This window comes from Electrophorus electricus, chromosome 20 (genome assembly GCF_013358815.1).
Source record: "Electrophorus electricus isolate fEleEle1 chromosome 20, fEleEle1.pri, whole genome shotgun sequence".
In the NCBI taxonomy this organism is placed as follows: domain Eukaryota; kingdom Metazoa; phylum Chordata; class Actinopteri; order Gymnotiformes; family Gymnotidae; genus Electrophorus; species Electrophorus electricus.
The window spans coordinates 6,772,272-6,798,442 of record NC_049554.1 but is presented as its reverse complement, the minus strand read 5'-3'; the positions used below and the strand labels follow the sequence as shown (position 1 = coordinate 6,798,442).

General features: G+C 41.2%; 1 protein-coding gene across 2 annotated transcripts; it reads left to right on the top strand.

The window, feature by feature from the left end:
• On the top strand, nt 1–24,914 carry LOC113581442 (solute carrier family 2, facilitated glucose transporter member 11-like). 2 transcript variants are annotated; one of them, XM_035520463.1, is made up of 12 exons: nt 1–20; nt 13,213–13,308; nt 14,914–15,074; nt 18,259–18,383; nt 18,507–18,636; nt 18,942–19,090; nt 19,192–19,379; nt 20,017–20,127; nt 21,874–21,975; nt 22,438–22,513; nt 23,035–23,162; nt 24,050–24,914. In XM_035520463.1, exons 1-12 carry the CDS (start codon nt 18–20, stop codon nt 24,230–24,232), a joined length of 1,452 nt encoding a protein of 483 aa, XP_035376356.1. In that variant the 5' UTR covers nt 1–17; the 3' UTR covers nt 24,233–24,914. The 2 variants fall into 2 exon arrangements, with proteins under 2 accessions (XP_035376356.1, XP_035376355.1); XM_035520462.1 differs by lacking the exon at nt 1–20 and adding an exon at nt 8,627–8,660.
• Nucleotides 24,915–26,171: the final 1,257 nt, after the last annotated feature.

Below are 26,171 nucleotides of genomic sequence, written 5' to 3'. Positions count from 1 at the left end.
TGGAACGCTCACAGCACATGGTAGGAATATTTAAATTCAATATGTATTTTAACATATTGGTTATTAAGAAGAAATTTAGGAATATTTAGAATTATTTGTATTAAGCTTGAGTCAAGCTTGTCGAAGTCAAACCTTAAGTCAAAGATATTTATTCATATAAAAATCCTTGCAAATTGGGATGTTTATTTCTTGTGCTTTTTATTTAATGCTTCCCATAAATAGAAACATCTACAAAGTCATTATTGATAAGAATATGCATACATTTGAGCCTTCTTATATTACTAGTTATACAGGAGCTCAGATATCTTTGAATACATAATAAAATACATTTTTTACAATTTTTTTATTTCTCTACTATGGTTCTTGATTTTCTGTTTCAACCACAAGCTCTACTACTTACAAGGAATCAATGAAGTTCATATTATCCTCAAATGTCTATAAAGAAATGTCCAAAGTAACATTAACTGCCTCATTTGTAGTACCAAATGTCCTGACCTTTGCAGTAGGTCCAGGGCAATCTTTGTTCTTGGGTTTGGAGGAACCTTCCAGTTTGGAAGCCACCTCACCCTGATTAGCTCTCCAACCATGGTGAGATTGTTGCTCAGTACAAACCCATTATAAGGATTCTGTCACCCTTGCGTTCTAAGTTTCAAAATATGGCTGTTAATGTAAAGTAATTAGTATAATAAATCATTTTATTATGCTGCACTGAAAAAAAGGATATTAAAAAATTTAACGTTGACTCTTTACACAGTTCATTAAAGGGTTTATAAACAGTAGCTGGACACAGCGGTATGGTGGCGCTCCAGGAGAGAGTACAGCTGGAATGATTTGGTCTGCTGTAGTGGCCTCTTTTGGTCTGGGGGGTCTCATTGGTGCCATTAGTGTTCAGTGGGTCACCAACTGCCTGGGGAGGTGAGTTTCTTTTTTTTTTTTTTTTTTTTAGGAAAGTCATTTTAGAAAATTGGAGAAAAACGTATTATTTTAAAAACAATAATAAATTACAAATACAACAAAATTAACGTTAAAAGCAAATTAATCTACATTTTGGGAGTCCTGCTAAGAAACTGACAAAATGAAGCACCTGCGTTGGGCTCCACATACAGTATACATTTTAAGGGTCATTTACGTTTATCTTATTTTTTTCCTGCAAATTCTAACAGCAGTGTACACAGTGTACACAGAGCCCACACAAGGCCCACACAGAGCCCTCACAGAGCCCACACAGAGCCCTCACAGAGCTCACACAAAACCCTCACAGGGCCCACACAGAGCCCTCACAGAGCCCGCACAGAGCCCGCACAGAGCCCGCACAGAGCCCACACAGAGCCCACACAGGGCCCATACAGAGCCCGCACAGAGCCCTCACAGAGCCCACACAGAACCCTCACAGAGCCCTCACAGAGCCCACACAGAGCTCTCACAGGGCCCACACAGAGCCCACACAGGGCCCACACAGAGCCCACACAGAACCCTCACAGAGCCCACACAGAGCCCTCACAGAGCTCACACAAAACCCTCACAGGGCCCACACAGAGCCCTCACAGAGCCCTCACAGAGCCCGCACAGAGCCCTCACAGAGCCCGCACAGAGCCCGCACAGAGCCCTCACAGAGCCCACACAGAGCCCACACAGGGCCCACACAGAGCCCACACAGAGCCCACACAGGGCCCACACAGAGCCCGCACAGAGCCCTCACAGAGCCCACACAGAGCCCGCACAGAGCCCTCACAGAGCCCGCACAGAGCCCTCACAGAGCCCACACAGAGCCCACACAGAGCCCACACAGGGCCCACACAGAGCCCGCACAAAGCCCTCACAGAGCCCTCACAGAGCCCACACAGAGCCCGCACAGAGCCCTCACAGAGCCCTCACAGAGCCCACACAAAACCCTCACAGGGCCCACACAGAGCCCACACAGAGCCCTCACAGGGCCCACACAGAGCCCACACAGGGCCCACACAGAGCCCACACAGAACCCTCACAGAGCCCACACAGAGCCCTCACAGAGCTCACACAAAACCCTCACAGGGCCCACACAGAGCCCTCACAGAGCCCTCACAGAGCCCGCACAGAGCCCTCACAGAGCCCACACAAAACCCTCACAGAGCCCTCACAGAGCCCTCACAGAGCCCACACAAAACCCTCACAGAGCCCACACAAAACCCTCACAGAGCCCTCACAGAGCCCGCACAGAGCCCTCACAGAGCCCACACAAAACCCTCACAGAGCCCACACAAAACCCTCACAGGGCCCACACAGAGCCCTCACAGAGCCCTCACAGAGCCCGCACAGAGCCCTCACAGAGCCCGCACAGAGCCCGCACAGAGCCCTCACAGAGCCCACACAGAGCCCACACAGGGCCCACACAGAGCCCACACAGAGCCCACACAGGGCCCACACAGAGCCCGCACAGAGCCCTCACAGAGCCCTCACAGAGCCCACACAGAGCCCGCACAGAGCCCTCACAGAGCCCTCACAGAGCCCACACAGAGCCCACACAGAGCCCACACAGGGCCCACACAGAGCCCGCACAGAGCCCTCACAGAGCCCTCACAGAGCCCACACAGAGCCCACACAGAGCCCTCACAGAGCCCTCACAGAGCCCACACAAAACCCTCACAGGGCCCACACAGAGCCCACACAGAGCCCTCACAGGGCCCACACAGAGCCCACACAGGGCCCACACAGAGCCCACACAGAACCCTCACAGAGCCCACACAGAGCCCTCACAGAGCTCACACAAAACCCTCACAGGGCCCACACAGAGCCCACACAGAGCCCGCACAGAGCCCTCACAGAGCCCTCACAGAGCCCTCACAGAGCCCACACAAAACCCTCACAGAGCCCACACAAAACCCTCACAGAGCCCTCACAGAGCCCACACAGAGCCCTCACAGAGCCCACACAGAGCCCTCACAGAGCCCACACAGAGCCCGCACAGAGCCCACACAGGGCCCACACAGAGCCCGCACAGAGCCCTCACAGAGCCCACACAGAGCCCTCACAGAGCCCACACAAAACCCTCACAGGGCCCACACAGAGCCCACACAGAGCCCGCACAGAACCCGCACAGAACCCACACAGAGCCCACACAGAACCCACACAGAGCCCTCACAGAGCCCACACAGAGCCCACACAGAACCCACACAGAGCCCACACAGAACCCACACAGAGCCCTCACAGAGCCCGCACAGAGCCCGCACAGAGCCCTCACAGAGCCCTCACAGAGCCCACATTGACCAGAACAGACTGTGACTACAAGGTTAATTAAATACTTGAAATACTCAGAAGTTCATGGGGTCCTTCACTGATCAGGACTACAGCGTAAAGTTTCCAGTGGCAACATAGATATTCAATTGGATTATTGTGATGAATGTGAATTTGCTTTTATAAAAAAGTAAGTGTTGTATTAATGATAAAACCTCAACAAATGCTCCAGTTACTGGACCTGTCTTGATTTCTAGACACTGAATAATGGAGACTACTTTAAAACAGGACAAACTGTGTTGCTGTGTCTTTAGGGCTCTTACCATGTTTAACATGCTGCACTAAGGTATTGTTACACCTCCCCTTCTCCTCCTCCTCACCTTCTCCTTCTCCCCTTCTCCTTCTTCCCTTCTCCTCCTGCTCGCCTTCTCCTCCTCCCCTTCTCCTTTACGCTGTAGTCCTGATCAGTGAAGGACCCGGTGAACTTCTGAGTATTTCAAGTATTTAATTAACCTTGTAGTCACAGTCTGTTCTGGTCAATGTGGGCTCTGTGAGGGCTTCTCCTCCTCCCCTTCTCCTCCTCTCCTTCTCCTCCTCCTCCTCCTCACCTTCTCTTCCTAGCCTTCTTCTCCTCCTCCCCTCCTCCTCCTCCTCTTTTTTCCTTCTCCTCATCTTCTCCTCCTCCTCCTCACCTTCTCCTCCTCCCCTTCTCCTCCTCCCCTTCTCCTCCTCACCTTCACCTTCTCCTCCTCACCTTCTTCTTCGTCTACATTATAGTTTTTATATACAGCAGTATGTATGAATACATTATACCTTTTATATTCAGCTTTATGTATGAATACATTATACCTTTTATATTCAGCTTTATGTATGAATACATTATACCTTTATATTCAGCTTTATGTATGAATACATTATACTTTTATATACAGCAGTATGTATGAATACATTATACCTTTTATATTCAGCTTTATGTATAAATACATTATACTTTTATATACAGCAGTATGTATGAATACATTATACCTTTATATTCAGCTTTATGTATAAATACATTATACCTTTTATATTCAGCTTTATGTATGAATACATTATACCTTTTATATTCAGCTTTATGTATGAATACATTATACCTTTTATATTCAGCTTTATGTATGAATACATTATACTTTTATATACAGCAGTATGTATGAATACATTATACCTTTTATATTCAGCTTTATGTATAAATACATTATACCTTTATATACAGCAGTATGTATGAATACATTATACCTTTATATTCAGCTTTATGTATAAATACATTATACCTTTTATATTCAGCTTTATGTATGAATACATTATACCTTTTATATTCAGCTTTATGTATGAATACATTATACCTTTTATATTCAGCTTTATGTATAAATACATTATACTTTTATATACAGCAGTATGTATAAATACATTATACCTTTTATATTCAGCTTTATGTATGAATACATTATACCTTTTATATTCAGCTTTATGTATGAATACATTATACTTTTATATACAGCAGTATGTATGAATACATTATACCTTTTATATTCAGCTTTATGTATAAATACATTATACTTTTATATACAGCAGTATGTATAAATACATTATACCTTTTATATTCAGCTTTATGTATGAATACATTATACTTTTATATACAGCAGTATGTATAAATACATTATACCTTTTATATTCAGCTTTATGTATGAATACATTATACCTTTTATATTCAGCTTTATGTATGAATACATTATACCTTTTATATTCAGCTTTATGTATGAATACATTATACTTTTATATACAGCAGTATGTATGAATACATTATACCTTTTATATTCAGCTTTATGTATAAATACATTATACTTTTATATACAGCAGTATGTATAAATACATTATACCTTTTATATTCAGCTTTATGTATAAATACATTATACTTTTATATACAGCAGTATGTATGAATACATTATACCTTTTATATTCAGCTTTATGTATAAATACATTATACTTTTATATACAGCAGTATGTATAAATACATTATACCTTTTATATTCAGCTTTATGTATGAATACATTATATTTTTCATGTAAAAGAGTATGTATGAATACATAATACTTTTTAATATACAGCAGTGTGTATGAATACATTATACTTTTTACATACAGCAGTATGTATGATTAAATTATATTTTTTAATATACAGCAGTATGTATGAATACATTATAATTTTTCATATATAGCAGTTATAACGTGCGGTGGCCCGAGTGCCGCAGGGCGAGGGGCAGGACGCACAGACTCCACTGACTGGGACGAACAATTATTTACATTTAACACTAACGGCACTCACAAGATTCACACACGAGGAACATGAAACGGTTAGCGTTAGACAGATACAAAAGTACGTTTTACGTTAACATGAAACATCCACACATTACGCCTACAATAACCAACACCCTGCACACTTTGACACGGGTTTATATACATTTAGACGAACAAGGTGCAGGTGTGTGCAGGTGTGGTTACAAACAAAGCTGGCCTCCCACTGCACGTGGCGAGCCAAACCACGTGCCCGGGGGAGGCGAGCGTTCTGTGACAATATGACAGTATGTATGAATAAATTATAATTTTAGCTACAACAGTGTGTATGATAATGTTATACTTTTTCATATACAGCAGTGTGTATGAATACATTATAGTTTTTATATACAGTTCGATGTAGGAATACATTATACATTTTATATACAGTATTGTTTATGATTGCATTATACTTTTTATATACAGCAGTGTGTATGAATACATTATACTTTTAGCTACATTAGTGTGTATGAATACATTATAATATTTCGTTTATAGCAGTGTGTATGAATACATTATATTATTCACTACAGCAGTGTGTATGAATACATTATACTTTTAGCTACATCAGTGTGTATGAATACATTATACTTTTTTTATAAACAGCAGTCTATCTGTGCATCTTTGCATTCTGTAATATTTGAGAAGTGACTCTCTTCTTGATGTTTACACTGTCTACATCAGTGTTGTGTTTTGTAAGAAGTGCTTAATGATAATCCAGTAAAAATGCATAGGAGTTTGTACCAGTGATGAGGTCAAATCTGAGAGTCACTCAGAAAAACGAGTAACATCCTTTTGTGTGATTTCATGGGAAATATGTGACACTAGGAAATGTTATCGATAACATAACCTGGGGTAAATAAACTTTAATGTCCCCAAAGGCAGCAGATAAACTTTCTTGACTGGAATATTCTTATCTTAAAAAGAATGGCTTTGGGTTTTAGATGTTCTGTAACAAGAGTAAATGAGCTAGCATGCTTATTTATTAAGTACACCTATCTTACAAGTACATTATTATTATTATTATTTACATCTTACATCTTTCTCAGACTCAGTGACGCTTTACAGACATATATCAGCTTTTACAAACACTCACACACCAATGACATTTTAGAGGTGTACAATTATAGACTGTTGCCATGAATGAATTCTCAGCCAACCTCTATCCACGTTCAGCACTGGCTGGTTTGTTACTATGGAGCAGACTTTACTTGCGTGGTGCACCATTCTTAACACAGATTGTGTTCCTGTTGGTGAGGAACTGCAGGAAGGTTAAGACAAAGTGTGTCTCGTAAAACATGACTGAAGTTCCTAATTGGACACACAGATGTTTCCAAATATTTATTGAAAACTGTATGATAATGGGCACATGTGTTTTACTATTTTTTCTAACCACTTTATACCTTTGAACATTCATTTGATACTTTTTAATAAGTTTTAATAAGATCCTTTCATGCCACTCTAATAGTTGCACTTTAAGCTTGCAGTGCAGTGGGGATATTTCTGTACTATGGTGGAAAGATACTGATTAACACATTTGTGCTCATGTAGGTCACTTGGCAGACAGAGTAGAGCATCAGGGAAGCATATGTTCCGTCATGCTGACGCTCTGGATAAGAGGCTCTGCCGAATGAATGTCATTCCCATCTACGTATTCTTCTCTCATTCCTTAAGTGTCCAGCAACCTCCAAAAAATGGAGAGGTCAAATGTCATGACCTCCTCCTCCTTGATATGGTGCTTTTTTAATGCAGAGGCCTGATCTGTAACCCTTTGGTTAAATAATCTACTATGTAAACAAGTTGCTGAGTGAAACAACATCTATTTTGGCTTTTAATGATCTATTTTGGAGTTAATGATGTTAGTTGCACAAAATCGATTTTTTTCTTTTTCTTTTGCTCACATATCTCAGAAAAGCTATTAATAATTTAAAGCTGGTGTTTTTCTTCAAAAATTTTCCATTAATGTTCACCTTTGGCATGTGTTTTTAAAGTGTGAATTAAAGTGAAACCATGATATTTTAAACCAAGATGTAACACCATGAAAATATATAACACCTGTATATCGCCACATAAGGCTTTCTGACCCACACGGCTCTGTGACACTGCTATAAGAGTGGGATGTCAGTATGTCTGACCCACACTGCTCTGTGACACTCCTATAAGAGTGGGATGTCAGTACTTCTGACCCACAATGCTCTGCTCCCACAGATCACCATGTTTTCATTTAGCATCTTCCAGGAAGCAGGAATTCCAGTGGATAAGATCCGTTATGTCACACTGGGGGTGGGAATGGTGGAAATCCTCACCACCATCACATGTGTGTGAACATCTGTATGTGCTAGCTTGGATGTTGGCTATTACCCATATTAATGAGATGTTTGTCCATCGCGTAAAAGTCTGTTATAAACCATATATTTTAAACTCTCCATCGCTTTTTGATCATGTGGTCTGCTAGGGGAGAAAATCTTCCACACGAGTGTTTGTGTCCTCTCAAAGCAATAAGCTAAAACAGATCATTCATTTCCATTTTTAATTTTTATCTGATTCAAAGAAAATCTCAAAGTAACCAGCAGCTTGCAATGACGTATGTTGGCATAGCAACGCATCATCACTTCCCGTTTTGTGCACTAATATTTTGTGCACTAACCTGCCAAATCTTCACTGTTTAGCACACAGTATATACCTTCTCATATTCAGGTGGAGTATACAGTTTGGAGGCACCCTACAATAAGAAGCTGTGTTTGTCTGTGCCCTTATAGCCTAGCTTGTTTAACTACATGCAGAGCGATTTCCAAACAGAATTGTAATTATTATATCATTTTCTGGCCAGGGAATTGATGCGGTTGCTATGGGTGGTATTTCTTTGCTGTCTAGGATGTTTTCAAGACGGATTAACATTTATACTGCAGATGCATCCCAGTCCACCTCCCAAAGGGCTTCGATGGATCAAATTAAGATGTCTCTGAGACACATCACACCCTGTACACACTTGTGCTTACTGCTGGCCCCCCCAGGACTGTTAATGCTGCCGTGACCAAGACCTTTCCTGTTATGACTGTTATGTGCACCTTTACTCTCGGGGTGAGTGGGGGGGGGCACTTTTATTGTATTTTACTTATGGCTTGCTTATCAAAGTCATTTACATTCTTAATTATCCATTTACATTCTTAATTATCCATTTACATTCTTAATTAGCCAATTGTGTTCTTAATTAGCCAATTGTGTTCTTAATTAGCGCATTAGCTGGTAAATTTATTCTCGCAAGTGTGCATCAACGCTGACCAAATATACAGTTTTTATTTTTCGGTTACTCTCCATAAGGCTAGTCTGACTTAGTTTCTATGGATACCAGAAAACTAAGAAGCCCTGTAGCTTTCAGGAGACAGGACAGCTGACAGGCTGCAACTCACTGAAAATGTCTTTACCCAGTTTACCTGCCTACTTCTAGAAGACATGAAAGGACTTATGTCTTATACCATCTCAAATGAATTCTAAGACTTATATTGGCTTTTAAAAAATTGTTATAAGAATCTAGGCCGAGAAACACTCACCACTGTCCAGTCAAACGTCTGTGCATGTCTGAAGTCCCAGAGAGTACCAATGACTATCTGACATAAAACAGATCCTGTTCGCTTGCCTGCTATGAAAATATACAGTAGAGCCGGCTATAGTCACTAACCAGGAATACACAAGAAGCAACACAAGATATTGAGGCTCAAGTGTAGCAAAAACAAGACTTCAGAAGAAAGTGACTACCACTGAACATACGTACATGATGAAACCAACACAAGGCACAGGTGCACCGCAGGAGAGCAGGCCCATATATCTGTATGAGTGTGACTAATGACAGCAGGCCCATATATCTGTATGAGTGTGACTAATGACAGCAGGCTCATATATCTGTATGAGTGTGACTAATGACAGCAGGCCCATATATCTGTATGAGTGTGACTTATGACAGCAGGCTCATATATCTGTATGAGTGTGACTTATGACAGCAGGCCCATATATCTGTATGAGTGTGACTTATGAGAGCAGGCCCATATATCTGTATGAGTGTGACTTATGACAGCAGGCCCATATATCTGTATGAGTGTGACTTATGACAGCAGGCTCATATATCTGTATGAGTGTGACTTATGACAGCAGGCCCATATATCTGTATGAGTGTGACTTATGACAGCAGGCTCATATATCTGTATGAGTGTGACTTATGAGAGCAGGCCCATATATCTGTATGAGTGTGACTTATGACAGCTGGTCCATATATCTGTATGAGTGTGACTAATGACAGCAGGCCCATATATCTGTATGAGTGGCTTATGAGAGTCTTGGGTGTCTACCAACAAAGGTGTGACAGGCACAAGAAAACGTTTCACAGGTTCTAAGGCCAGTGCTTAAGATATAACATGACTGGATCATGACTGTTCACCTGAATTTATAAGAATCAGATGTGACTGTTCATCAGAATTAATAAGAATCGTATGTGACTGTTCATGTGAATTCATAAGAATCAAATGTGACTATTCACCTATATTTGTAGTACATTCCTCAACAGCAAATCAGGAATATAATTGATGATCCGAGGAGTCACGTCTGTTTTATGTTTGTCCCTATGAAAGGAAAAAAACATGGCAGTTAAAAACTAGATACACTCAGCCAATGCGCTCCATAGGAATATTATTCATGTATGCACTACAAGACCAACAGCAGTATTTGTGGTGAGATTTATTCTTAACCCCTTTATTCTAAGGAGAACCTTGACCAGTAAGCAGTCTGTAAGGAAAATACTGGGTCACAGGGCATTCTCTTCCAGCCTGTCCCTGGATAATGCCTGTTAAAATCTAGGTATACATACAGGGGTACAGACAACAGAAAGTTGTCTCTCCATAAATAAGTGACATTTGCGAAGATTTTTTGCAACAGGCATAACATTAGTAATACCAGTAATGGCACTTATACTAGTAATGTCACTAATATCAGTAATGTGACTAATGTTTGCCTGTTGCAAAAACATATTACATAGTTATTGTTATAATGGCTGTTAGGAAGTTAGGACATGTAAGGGAAAATAAATCAACTAGAAATTAATACCTTGCAACCCCTTGGGAATAAATGTGAGATGTAAACATGGTATAATTATGTATTATCTTATTTCAACTAGCTTCAACTTTGCTTGCTTAGCTTATCGTTTCTACACTGTACTGCACCAGACAACTTATACATTTACATGTGCATGTAATATCTGAAGAGAAAAGCAGTGTACTTGAGTAATACATGTAGAACAGCCCCTGAGTTGCCCCTGAGCCCTTTACCACTAATATAACGAAAACCTGATGTAAAAAATTAATCTTATATCCATGAATGTGTAACAGAGGTCGCCATAGTTAAAATGAGGCATCACTATTGCGCAGGATTTTATGTACAGAGGCATGGGGAGCACTTTTACACAACTGGTAAGCAGACTACAATTTGACCTTTATTTTTATAAGCTAGTAAGACAAAATGTTAGAAATGTTAAGTTTCTCATATCCAAGAAGCACTTTGTATATATATAAAAAAAAAAAAAATGTGGATATGGACTTGAAAAAGTATTCATGGACCTTAAATCATTAGGTTTGTCTGGAATACAAATGACATTTTGTGCTGTTTCATTTTTTATCACAATGTTTATTCTAAAAGACTGAAAGAAGCTTATTCTAACAAAAAAAACTCAGAATGAATAAATTTAAAGTTATATTAGTTGTGTAATAAAATAGTGTGACATGGTGAGGCAAAGCAGGATGCAGGGACCAGTGGTATCGAACACGATATTGTAACACAAAACAAACGCTTGGCTAGCAAGCTAACCAGGTTAAATATGCAAACACTTATGCAAAAGACTTATATACATGCACACTAATGATACACAATGAGGAGCAGGTGTGAAACACAGGGAGGGTGAGACCATACAGACGAATGCACACACACACACACACACACACACACACACACACACACACATACACGGGGGGGAGGGCCCAGAAATTATAGCTAAAGTTATAGACCTGCACAAGATACGAAAAGACTACAAAATAATATCCAAGTATATGGATCTCTGTCATATCGCCAGATTCCCTAGCAGACTACAACACCCAGCAACCCGTTCTTCTCCCTGGCAACAACTCCACCAATCAGAGATGTTTAATAAGATCAGCATCACGGGAGTATTTAAATCACCTGTACATCATTAGTATCAGTGCATATAAGACTGTTGAGAACTACCACTCACTGTGAAGTATTGCTGTAAGTTTTCTGAAAGCATACCGAGCATTATTTCTTGATTGAATTATTGTGCACTTTAGCTTGACTTTGTTTTTCCGATCTTGTATTTTTGCCTGCCCCCTTTTTTGGATATTCTCTCTGGATTGTTTGTGTTTGCTCTTCTGGTTTTTTGACTCGACTGTTGATTCTTTATGATTTGGATTCTCCCATTACATTCTTGTTTGATCATAATTCTGGATTCTTCTACTCTTGGATTAAGAATAAAGACACCTACTATTTCATTTCTGCAAGCGTCTGATCTTGATCACCACCTAACAATCTCCAGTTGAGCACTGTTGAGTCCATTTTGGAAATGGAAGTTGCATCATACTCCCCAGGCACTGCCTGGACAAATCCATCCCTCAAAACTCCATATCTCAGCAACAAAAGGTGCCATCAGTACGGAGTCAGGAGTCCACTCACACCAGCACTACTCAAGCTTCTCAGCCACTTCCTGCTCCACGATCACCAGTTCATTACTCACCTGCCCTCACCTGCTTCTGATTAGTCTCTCGTACTGAACCCCCACACATAGATGTCTTCAGGGCTTTTGGAGAACGAACATCTTGTTAAAACCGAAAGACACGTGGCTCGTGCAAATAAACGGGAGAGAGAAGACAACCTGCTTGGGAGAAACTTCACTAACCAGCAGCACTGTGATGCCACAACAACAAAGAAGCGGTCGAACAAAAAAGCAGAATGTTCTAGAAAAGCCAAGTCAAAGTCCAGATCACAATACAATCGAGCATCTAAAGCACTAGTTGAAAATTTAGGCTGATGAACATCATCCAACCAGTGAGAGCAACGGGGAACAAATCTGCCAGGAGGAAACGGCTCCATCCTTCCCAAGTCATGTAGAACCACACAGCTGGTAGAACGTCACCCAACAGTCTTCAGTATGTTACTGCAGCAAAACCAAGTTCTACCAAGTACTAGTTTGAAGATGTTCAATCCATTTTTTCAGTTAAGAAATCTTGAATTTAGACTTTGAAAGAGAACATTGAACAATTGGTGTGCAATAGAAATACAGGCTGGAACAGTTTGTCTGAATATAATCGGGATGAATCTGATTAATCTGATGACTGTGTTGAACACTTTTTTTTTTTTTTTTTATCAAGGCACTGTACTGTTCTTGTGTTGTTTATTTACTGTGGATGCTTCAGATAAAGAAAATATATTTTTCAACAGTAAGCATCTGATTTTAAACAGGACAATACATACTAATTTAGCCAATTTTTCAGTACTTCAGTACTGAAATAATAAGGGCACTTGGTGTTATTGCTTATAAATGACTGATTTGTAGTAATAAATATCCTGACCTTTGCTGTAGGTCCAGGGCAAGGCTCTGCTCTTTATCTTTGTTCTTGGACTTGGAGGAACCTTCCAGCTTGGAAACCACCTCACCCTGATTAGCTCTCCAACCATGGTGAGATTATTACTCAGTACACCCCTTTAATGAGGATTCTGCCACTGTTAAATTTTGTTAAAATAAATAAATATTTTATGGGCCTGATCAGGATACATTTATATAAGACTGGTTAGACTAGAAATACCTTTATATGGGCAGAAATGACCATCTAGATTACCACATTGTACTCTGATGGATATTGGATAACTATACACTGTATAGATAAAAGTATATGGACAGACCTCCCAATTATTGAGTTCAGGTGTTTCAGCCACATGTACTGGTGAGCAGGTATATTCAAATCAAGCACATAGCCTCCATCAACAAACATCACCAGTAGAAAGGATGTAATGCAGAGCTCACTGACTCAACACAGTCATAGGATGCAACCTTTGCCGCGAGTCTTTGCCAACTCAGCTGTGAAACATTAGACCATGCTACCTTACAAAACGGAGCTGGACGCTACCTTACAAAACGGAGCTGGACGCTACCTTACAGAACGGAGCTGGACGCTACCTTACAGAACGGAGCTGGACGCTACCTTACAGAACGGAGCTGGACGCTACCTTACAGAACGGAGCTGGACGCTACCTTACAGAACGGAGCTGGACGCTACCTTAGAGAATGGTTCTGTATGTTACCTTACAGAATGGAGCGGTACGCTACCTTAGAGAGTGGAGCTCCTGAGATCTGAAGTATGTGGCATATAAAGATGACCTATCCTCTGTGACATCACTCAGTAGAGCCCCAGACTGCCTCTAGAAATATAAGCACAAGAACTGAGCATCAATAGCATTGTGAAGTGGGGTTTGACTGTTGAGCAGATGCACACTAGTCTAAGCTACCTATGCACACTGACACGTCATCTGGAGGGGTGTAAACATACCATCACTGGAGCAGGGAAAGCGTGTTTTCTAGAATGATGAATCTTCACTATCTGGCAGTCTGATGGATGAATCTGGTTTTGGCTGAGGCCAGAAAAAAGTACTTCCCAGAAAAAATAATGTTAGCCGTCTGGTTTGGTGGAGGAGGGATAACAGTCCAGGGTAGCTTTTCAGGATTTGGGCTCGGCCCTTAGTTCTACAGCATTACATGCTTCCAACTTTGTGGCAACAGTTTGGTGAAGACCCTTTCCTGTTCCTACACGACTGTGGTCCTGTACACAGCATGAGGTGCATACAAACCATGGTTTTACAAGTTTGGTGTGGGGGAACTCCAGTGGCCACGGAGCCCTCACCGAACACCTTGAATGAATTGTATTGTTGACTAAGTGCCAGACCTCTGTGTCCATCACGGTCTGACCTCAAAAATGCTCTTTTGACTGAATGGGCCTAAATCACCAATTGCCAGAGGCACACTCCAAAATCTTGTGAAAAACATTGCCAGAAGAGTGGAGGCTGCTATAGCTGCAAAGGGGAGCTGCAACTGTCACAAACCTTTGGCCATACAGTACAAGTTACTTATTGTATGTTCTTTAATATGCATAATATTAAATTCCTTGCCACTGTGACCCTCAGCTTGCTCACTGGGGGCTTGGACTCAGACATCTGTAAAGCTGCTTTGTGACAATGGCAGTTGTAAAAAGCGCTAAATAAATACATTTGACTTTGACTCTTTACACAGTTCATTAAAGAGTTTATAAACAGCAGCTGGACACAGCGGTATGGTGGCGCTCCAGGAGAGAGTACAGCTGGAATGATTTGGTCTGCTGTAGTGGCCTCTTTTGGTCTGGGGGGTCTCATTGGTGCCATTAGTGTTCAGTGGGTCACCAACTACCTGGGGAGGTGAGTTTTCCTTCGCCTTCTTGTTTCTTAATCAGTACTTAGAAGAGTTGAAGCTATTATAAGGGGTGGCCACTATAACATGTTATGAATTGCTTAGCATCAACAGTATTTCTATCAGCACTGACCAACTTTAATGTTATACTTAAAGTTATACAGCCCTTGTAAACAACAAACAGCTGCTGTCAAACTATCAAATTAAAAAGGCAAATTAACCAGGAGCTGTTTGAACATAATGTCAGTATAGTTGTATAATTATCATTTGCATAATTCTCATTTATTTTAACCATTTTCACCATTCAAATTTCACACATTTGATGTTTATCAACATTAAGTATTTGGTAAACGCTGAGGTAAAGCACAGTGGTTCTCATAGTACGGCACATCTGTTCTTCTACTGCATGGAGTTTAATGTATTAAAAACTCTCAGAAAAGCTCAATATTGTCATACATTTTGAAAATGAGTTTATCATCACAATATTATGTTTCATGTTTTTTGCATTATGACCTTTCCTACTACTTTTTGTGGGGGGGTTTTCTCTCTCAGAAAAGTTACATAAACATTTCTGTGCGGTTTCTTTTTCCTCCAAGCTTGGTCCTGGATCTTGAGGGTCCTGTGTAGTATCTTGGCTGTTCCCAGGACTGCACTCTTCTGGAGGAAGTTCTCAGATGTTGTTCCTGGGATCTGCTGGAGTCTTTCTCCCGTTTTGGGGGTCACAGCCCCTAGTACTCCCATTACCTTGACAACCACCGTTGCCTCATCCTCCACATCTTGTCTAGCTGTTCTTTCAGCCCGTGGTATTTCGCGAGCTTGTTCCTGTTAGGATTGCCACATCTTTCACTATGGCTCTCTTCTGATGTTTGTCCATCACTACTGTGTCTGGTTGGTTAGCCATTACCATCTTATCTGTCTGTATCTGGAAGTCCCATAGGATCTTAGCTCTGTCATTCTCCACCACTTTGGGAATATATGCCACTTAGACCTCAGATGCCCAAGAGACTTCAGATTGCCCTCCAAGGTACTGCAGAACTTCTACACCTGCACTATCAAGAGCATCCTCACCGGGAACATCACAGTCTGGTTTGAGAACAGCACCAAGCAGGACAGACAAGCACTCCAGAGGGTGGTGCATTCAGCAGAGCGCATCACTCATACGGAACTTCCTGACCTGCAGACTATCTATTAGAAGCGGTGCCAGACCAATGCCAGGAGGATTGTGAAGGACCCCACCCATCCCAACAATAGGCTTTTCTCTCTGTTGAGGTCAGGAAAGTGCTTTTGCTCCCTGAAGACCAAGACAGAGAGACTGAAGAGGAGCTTCTTCCCACGGGCCATTTGGGCCCTGAATCAGGGCAAATGATAAACTGTGGGGACCAACACAACCATGTGACTGAAAATCTGTATATCTTTATATTTGTAAACTGGAATTGTACATTGTGTACATACACATATATCCATATATACATTGTACATTTGTGTATATATACATATTATACATATACTGTACATACATTGTTATATTTTTTGTATTTTGTATATAACTGCGAGTTATACCATGTATGACTATGTACGTGACAAATAAACCAAACTTGAACTTGACCTTGAACTTGAACATGACCTTGGAACTTCAAGCCCGTACTCAGCACAGATGTTTCTGTACACTGTGCTAGCCACTTGGTTATGGCGGTCCATGTACACTTTGCCCGCTAGCATCTTGCATCCTGCTGTTATGTGCTGGATTGTCTCAGGGGCATCTTTGTACATCTGGGGTCCTGCCTGGTGTGGTAGATCCCAGCCTCTACTACTTGTATTCAGATCTTGTATTCAGAGCTTGTTCCTGTGCTGCCATGATTAGTGTCTCTGTGCTGTCTTTCAATCCAGCCTTTTCCAGCCATTGGTAGGATTCCTCCATATCAGCCATTTCCACTGTTAGCTGGTGGTACATACCATGCAGGGGTTCCTCCTCCCATGATGCTCCTTGTTCCTCCTCATTTCTGTCCTCCTCTGGTTTCTGCTGTCTGTGGTTCTCACTAAACACTTTGTCACTTGGGGCCATTATCCTAGTGTACTCCTGGATCTTGGTCGTTTCATCCTGGATTGTGGTTCTGACGCTCACTAGTCCTCGGCCCTCCTTCTTCACAGAGGAGTTTCCTTGTCTGGTAGATGACTGGTAGAGTGTAGGTGTTGGTAGGTGTTGATATCCCAGATCTAGTTCTTTGCATTCTGCTGACTTCTCAGGAATTGTTTCACTCTTTGTAGGTATTTGGCTGTAGCTGCTTTCAAGTATCATACTGATCACAAATATAAGTTTCATAATCATCATGAATCAAATAATATACTTTTGCTGTGGCGCATTTCAGCTGGTTGGTCTCAGCGACGGTCACGGTAGTCATCGTCCATCTTTTCAGCTACTTCACTTGGCCTGTGTGGTCTATGACTGCTTTGTAGCTTAGCCATGATCTTCAATTTCAGGTCAGCAGCTCTGGTGTTGAACTTGGTGCATGGACTCATTTGGTCTTGGTTGCCAAGTTCGGTGTGTGGGGATGATGATGATGATGATGATGATGATGATGATGATATCTTCCTCTGACCTGTCCTCCTGGCTCCCCCTTGCCGTAGTGTTTGTGTGGTATCTCCTCGATCTCTAGTGTTTGCAGCAATTACTGCTAGAAGATGTTGGAGCACTGAGCTACTAGTTGTTTCAGTGATAGTCTAGATGTTGAGTTTCCACGTGTAGGTCCCACATCCTCTGCCTATACCCTCACACACTGGGGTTGCTGGTTTAGTAGCATTCCAGCACTCCTCTCTTCTCCACTCTCATCTATGAGTGGCTTGTGTTTGTTCCAGTAACCCACTTTCCATCAGATTGCCTTGGTCCTCCAGCATCACAAGCCGGTGTGACTGTCGTCATTAACCATCAGTGTTAATGAGGTAGGCGGGCAGCGTTAAGGACATTCCCTAAGGGACCACTCTGGAGGCCCCCCGGTCAGGAGTCAAACCCCCGACCACCTGTACTTTCTGTTCTCAAATGCACACAGTATAGTGAAAATCGCAGAGTAATACAGTGTATAGGGAAACATTTCAGACACTTGCATATCTGATAAAAGCTTAATGTCTGACATGTCCTGTTTCTTATAATTGTAAATAAACACTCATTTTAAATAATATGAACTCCCTTATTCACAGAAAGAGAGCTATGATCTGGAACAATGCCATCAACATTGTCGCGTCAAGCACCATGTACACAAGCAGACTCGCAAACTCATTTGAGATGATCATGCTGTCTCGCTTCCTGTTCGGGTTCACTTCAGGTAACCTCTCTCCCCTTCTATCAACAAGGACATATCTATACACAGTTTTGTTCAACTTCTCAAAGTTTGAATGTTAGAAGTACCCTGGAACTCAGTTATTTTATTCGCTCTTGGTCTTAAAAGGGTTAGGTGGAAGCGTCCATGTCCTCTATCTGGGAGAGAGCTCACTCAAGGAATTAAGAGGGATGGTCACACTTACTGCTGCTATTTTTCTGGCCACTGGAAAGCTGACGGGGCAAATCATGGGCCTGAGGTGACAGAACATTTCTTAGGGAAAATAGGAAACTACTGTTGCATGCAATTCTGAGGTGTCCCATTCTGATCCTGTCCATCACCCTGCTTCTCATGACCTACTTAATCAAGGGTTCAGTAGTAGAGACATATTTGACTCTTGACTCTTATGTACTAAAATGCTGTAATTACTCTTCACCAATGTGCTGCTCTCACGGCGACCTCCTGGTCACCTGACCCAGTTAAGCAAAGCTTCAGCAGACCCTGAATATTTTTCATTATTCTACGTGACTCTTCTGTACTAAAATGCTGTACTTGCTCTCACAGTGAGCTCCTGGGCCGGGAGGAGTTCTGGAATATTCTGCTCTGTGTTCCAGCGTTTTTCTCCGTGATTCAGATGGCAACGCTGCCTTTCTTCCCTGAAGCACCAAGATACTTACTGATAGAGAAGGGTGACACTGAACAGTGTAGGAAGGGTACATATCTACCTATGGCTTATATAGAAACAGCATTTGTCGAATGTGTGTGTGTGTGTGTGTGTGTGTGTGTGTGTACATCATGTGTGTGTGTGTTGCAGCGCTGCAGTTTCTCTGGGGTCCGGGGGAGTATCAGAAGGAGATTGAGGAGATGTTGGTGGAGCAGGAGGCTCTGAGAGGACAGCGCAATAAAACCCTGTGGCATCTTCTGAAGGACAGGAGTGTACGATGGCAGCTCCTCACTCTGGTTGTCCTCAATGAGGGAATCCAGTTCTGTGGCAACCCTGGGGTAAACTACAAAAATGTAACATTACAGTGTTTCTAGTTAATCTGTGATTTACTGACTGATCTGAATGTCAAAGGTACTGTCTACTGGCCTACAGCACTGAGCATTAAATCCCTTTCCATCAGAATTCTCTCTCTCCTCACTTCTCTACACATATGAATGGACTTCATATACTTAGATATTTTTTTCCTTTTTGTATTTCAATAGCATTTAAACTGCATTGCATGCAACAATAGAATTCTAACATTAGATTTTGAATGTAATGCAGCTTGTGCTGTATAAATTTGCTACATTTTGAATTTCAATAGCAATACAACAATATTAAAAACAATGCGGACATAGTTATGAATTGTGCCGCTAGGTGGCAGTAAAGGTGACACAAAACAACTGGATTTACGGTTGACACTTTCAATCAAAAAAAAAACCAGCAAAAAAAAAACCTTCCCTTCACTTGTGAAATTTGCTTTTCCTGAAATTCCCAAGATTCTGTTCAGTTATTCACTGGGAAGATCCTGTGTATGTATGAAATGTGTATGAAAATTCAGTACAAAAAGAATGGTGCATTTTAGTTTTAAATATGTGATACTCCTATGAGTGTGAGATGTCGTTACTTCTGACCCACAATGCTCTGCTCCCACAGATAAGCATGTTTTCATTCAGCATCTTCCAGGAAGCAGGAATTCCTGTGGACAAGATCCGTTATGTCACCCTAGGCGTGGGAATTTCAGAAATGTTCACCAACCTCACATGTGTGAGTTCTGGCATTTATCAGGACTAGAAGCTCAGAGACAGGCTGCATGGTGAACTCACTCACTCTCTCTCTCTCTCTCTCTCTCTCTCTCTCTCTGTGAGAGAGAGAGAGAAAAAAAAAGAGAGAGAGAGAGACAGAGAGAGAAAATGAAACAATGGAAAACAAAACATTTGGAGCCCACAAATACCAGCATATTAAATTATATAAATAATGACTGTATGTACAGTTGAGGCCAAAGGTTTTAAGACTGACAAATTTTGGTTTTTCACAAAGTTTACTTTTTATTAGATCTTTTTGTCAAACGTTTATATGGTATAGTGAAGTACAATTTTATGCATTTAAAAAACAACTTTTTATTGACAAATACATCCAGTTTAAGCAAATATTAATATTTACAGTGATGACCCTTCTTTTTTAAGACTTCTGCACTTCACCTTGGCATGCTGGATATCAGCTTCAGGGCAAAATCTTGACTGATGGCAACCCATTCTTGCCTAATCGGTGCTTGGAGTTGTTTTTGAGGATTGACCACAGGTTCTCAATGGGATTGAGAGCCACTTGGTTATCACTTTTTCCTTGTGACATCATGCTCCGTCATGCTAGAAAAAGCATTGTTCATCACCAAATTGCTCCTGGATTGTTGGGAGAAGTTGCTTTTGGAGGATGTTTTGATACCATTCATAATTCATGGCAGTGTTCTTAGGCAAAATGTTGAGCAAACCCACTTCCTTGGATGAGAAGCAACCCCACACATGGTCTCAGGATGACTCACTGTTGGCATGACACAGGACTCATGGTAGCGCTCACCTTTTCTTCTCCGGACAATCATTTGTCCAGGTGTCCCAGAGAAAATAACTTTACCCCAATCCTCTGCAGTCCAATCCCTATACTTCCTGCAGAACGTCAGTCTGTCCTTGATGTTCTTCTTGGAGATAAGTGGCTTCTTTGCTTCCATTCCTGACACCATCCATCCTCCAAAAGCCTCCGCCTCACCGTGCACACAGATGCACTCACACCCGCCTTCTGCCATTCCTGAGCAAACTCTGCACTGGTGGTGACCCGATCCTGTAGCCGCATCCTCTTTAGGAGACGGTCCTGGCGCTTGCTTGACGTTCTTGGCTGCCCTGAAGCCTTCTTCACTGCGAGTGAACCTCTCTCCTTGAAGTTCTTGATGATTCGATAAATGGTTGAATTAAATCAGCTGCCTTGTCCTTGTTAACACTTTCTCCTGAGCTAACGAGATGATCACTAAACTGATGTTAGGAGGCCATTTTGTGGCAGGGCTGAAATGCAGTGGCTGGAATGAAGTAATTTTTGTGATTAAGTTCATTTACATGGCAAGGAATGACTGAAATTAATTGCAATTCATCTGATCACACTTCACAATCTAGAGTGAATGCAAATTGCCACCATAAAAACTGAAGCAGCAAACTTTGGTGAAAACCAAAATTTGTGCTAGTCTCAACTTTTGGCCACGACAGTATGATATATGCATTTAAATTTCATTTCCAGCATTTAGCTGACACTTTTCTCCAAAGCGGCTTACAGTTATGACTGAGTGCAACTTGAGGGTTAAGGGCCTTGCTCAGGGGCCCAAGAGTGGCAGGACTTGAACTAACAACCTTCCAAGAACATGTCAAGTACCTGAGCTCCTGAGCTACCACTGAGCTACTGCTGCCAACATATGCATTGTGAATGCTGTTTGAAGACAAATGTGAGAGGTGTGTGTGATGTGTTATCATACAGGGTCTGTTGATTGACCGTGTGGGGAGGAGAGTGATGCTTTGGGCAGGTTTTGGAGCCATGGCAACCATTATGGTCTTGATCACCACCATGCTTCTACTAAAGGTGACAAAAGGATTTTCATTGAATAGCCACACGCGGTCGCACGTGTCGAGAGCCAGTTCTTTTGTGGTAACATTTAGTCCAAAACATTTTGGCACACTATTTTACAAACATTTGACATTTTTCAAAATTTAACTTACTCTAAATACATGGGATGATGTGAAGATTTAATTCCATACTTTGCTCTAAAATTTTAAGATGTTGACTTACAGTAGAAGTAAATTAGGTTAAAATACAGATCACACTTTCGTCTAGGACACTTAAATCATCTTGGACATCAACTCTAGGATACAAAGCTCCAAAATTCATTCCTATCTGTTGAATAGTTTGAGGTCACGTAAATGTGTGTAACTGGTTTAACCTCTACTAGCTCCCTACATTTGTTTACAACTAGTTTAGTTAGTCAAAAATTGTAGCAGATTACTGATTTTGATCTTTTTAACCTATTTCTTACTGCATGACTAGGATTACTCTTTCTGGATTCCATACATCACAGTCAGCCTCATATTTCTCTTTATTATATGCTATGGGGGAGGACCAGGTAAGATAACACAAATATATAACACCAACATACCAGCGAACAAATTACACTTACACAACTATAGTCGATCAGCCAAGATGTGTCTTGGATTTTTGTTATTAGTTCAGCACTGGAGCTGCAGAGTCAATTTAGCTAGCAAGTATTGGAAGCCCTTTCACCCAAAGTTTTAAAATAAATGACCAAATGTTCATATACTTGCTATAGAAGAACTTAAACTATGCAATCTCATTTTGTAAAATAGCACAGACAGTCCACATTTAAAAGTGGAAAAGTATCATATATATAACTAGGGTGCTTCTGATTGTCCAGGGTGGCTGCTAGAGCCATGTTAGATCATTCAGTCTGCCAGAAGCCACTGGTTTAATAATAGACACTTCAGGCAAACCTGCGTTTGAAGTAACTGGACAATTTTTGCCAAATCATTGCTTTAACCCCCCATGTACTGATTACAAAGAGTGAATAGTTTCAGAGTCAATTAAGTAATAAATTACAAATGTCTAATTAATGTTTTTGATTGACAGCTAGTGTGTCACCGCCCCTCAGCCATGAGATGTTTGTACAGTCATATCGATCTGCTGCATTTGTATTCAATGGATTCATCAAATGGGCAAACTTTTCCATATTTGGATTCATTTTCTCCTTCCTTCTAGTAAGTTTATTACATAACCTCAGTAACGGTACAACTGCACCTCAATATCCTGTTAGTGCTGAGTGCAGCAATAAGGTGACTCACAGCTTCTTAAGAACTCCTGCGCAGACACACACACAACATATACACTGATGCATTTATTCAGCCCCTCGGAAATGATTTTACACTGCCGAGTTTAACAATCCACAAAACCAGAAAGAAAAACCACACCGCTGGAGCGTCGTCATTCTTTGACTGACTTCAAAAAGGACACACTTAGACCCATTTACCCTGTAGACGATGCACTTTCTTTTTTATTGTTTTGGATCCAAATTTAAGAGAGAAGCGTCCTTGGGAGAGAACAAAGTGTGACACAAGTTGAAATACGCAAAAATAAAACAACATTTGACTGTGTAACCAAATCCAAAAATCACAAATTAATCTAGAACGATATTTGCATATTCCGTATAAACATATGATTGTTTATTTAGTGCTTTCTGAATATTTCTATATATTTATAGTTCTGTCTGTATATAGTTATATTTATATAGTTATTTATATATACAGTTCTGTCTATATATAGTTACATTTATATATACAGTGGCATGAACCTGGGTTTTCCGCTGCCACTGTGCAGACATACAAAAGCATGGACAATCAAAAGCTCACAGGTTGCTCTGTTTGTGTGTGTGGGGTTGTGTGTGTATGTGTGTGTGTGGTTGTGTGTGTGTGTGGGGTTGTGTGTGTGTGTGTGGTTGTGTGTGTGTGTGTGGTTGTGTGTGTGTGTGGTTGTGTGTGTGTGTGTGTGTGTGTGTGTGTGTGTGTGTGTGTGGTTGTGTGTGTGTGTGTGTGTGTGTGTGTGTGTGTGTGTGTGTGTGTGTGTGTGTGTGTGTGTGTGTGTTCCTCAGGCTGGGCTGAAGTCCTTCACCTTCCTCTTCTTCTCGTGTGTGTGTTTGGCTGCATCTCTCTATTTCTTCTTCATCCTGCCTGAAACCAAAGGCAAAACTCCACTGGAGATCTCAGAGGATTTTAGGAACATCCGGGTGTGCAGCTCTACAACCAACGACATATGCTTAGAGACAAAGTTGTGAGAACCAACTGTTAAACAGCTCAGATATGAAATGGTAGATTGTGTATTTCTGACTGTACGTAACCTACTAAGAGGCTGAATATTAATGTAGAAATTACGTCTTCCCCTCTTTTTTGTAATTTACCTTCAGCGTCCTGTACACATGATTAGACTCAACAACTGTGTTAAAGCAAAGTAACTGTAACGTGCAATTCAAGACCAGTTTTAGTTACTAGAGGCAAGCTATCTAATATAGTTACACTTTTACATATATGGCATTTATATGACACTTGGGGGCCCAACAGTGGCAACTTGGCAGCAACTCTCTGATTACAAGTGCAGTACCTTAACCCCTGAGGCACCACTATACAGTTCACAGATACCACAGACATTTCAGGTGACGTCCAGACATGTCACTGAGTCAGACCCACTACCACAGTTCTACAAATATCATATTTGTAGAAATACACTAAATAGTACCTGCAAGGGTCACCTGACATTAAAACTGAATGTTCTAATGTACTGGTGCCCCTATATAAAACAGATTGATTTACGCAGCAAATGGGTGACTACATTATATCTGATTGTCAGGAAGAAGAATTTGTCTTTACACATAACATTGGCAGGACTCCGTTCCAAAATGCTCAAACAGACCATTTTTTGTTCTGTATTCCAAAGCAGTGAATAAAGAGCTTTCTTTGACTGATCTGAGGAGTTTGCAATCTACAATTTCTGACTGAAACATCCACTACATATTCAACAACCTGATGCGCTCAGAGTTTAGACACAAAGCATTTTAATGTAATGAATACAGATGTTGGCTACACAACAACAGCACCGACGATATTTTGGATAAAATGTACGAATATATTCTCTGTATATAACAAAGCTCGGTGAAAAGTCTCAAAGAGAATGCGGAGATACAGAGAGTTCTTCAATCCAATCCTTAAAGACTTAGCAACAGCTAGCAGGGACACCATGAAAGTTAACTGTTGCTGTCGAAGATGGTGGTTAACAGTCAGTCGATAGATATTACTGGCATGGAAATAACTACCCAATTGAACATATGTATGGCATAAAAGTGTTTGTTTTTATTAGCCTGTGTGTGCAAAGACCCAAGTTAGAGTTTCAACATCTGTTAGCGCGATACCGCATTTTATTAAAGGTTTTGGGTGCATAAAGGGTCAGTAAGCAATAAAGTGTAAAGTATTTCTCACATTAAGTACTAGTTAACACGTTTGTTGGCAGACCTTTAGAAACTACCGCAGTGCCCTCAATCTCCACCTGTTGTACATGCTCTGGGTTCAGTTCATCTGTCCTTAGTTTACAAGGATGAGCTTAGCTGTCATGGGTTCACATAAAGGTATCAACTATAACACTATTCCTCACACACACATGTGCATTCATAATGTATTCAGAGCAGCATGTAAAATTTTAACTATGCATGAATTTGTTCTCAAATGACGTAAAACAAATAACTAATTACTTGAAAAATTAACTCTGCTTGATTTATCCAAACGAACATCCGTGCATTCCAAACGGCGCGCTCTCTCTCTCTCTCTCTCTCTCTCTCTCTCTCTCTCTCTCTCTCTCTCTCTCTCTCTCTCTCTCTCTCTCTCTCTCTCTCTCTCTCTCTCTCTCTCTCTCTCTCACACACACAGCTAACCTAGCTTAGCTAATGCACGACGCCAGCTGCATGTGAACTGTCACTAAATTTCGACTCCCCACTGAAAAAAACGTACTTTCTAGTCATTAACTCAATCACCGATTGCATTAGTTTCTCCATAGTAACCGTCACAAACTGTATAATTAAGTCCAACATAGCCTGCTTATTCCTAAGAGTAATGGAGCCCCTCTGCCCAACCTCCTCCCTACGTTAGTCTCCTCACATTTCCCACTCATCGTCCCAACTCCCTACTAAACACACATTTTCCGCTGCGCTACACTACGCTTTAATCAGC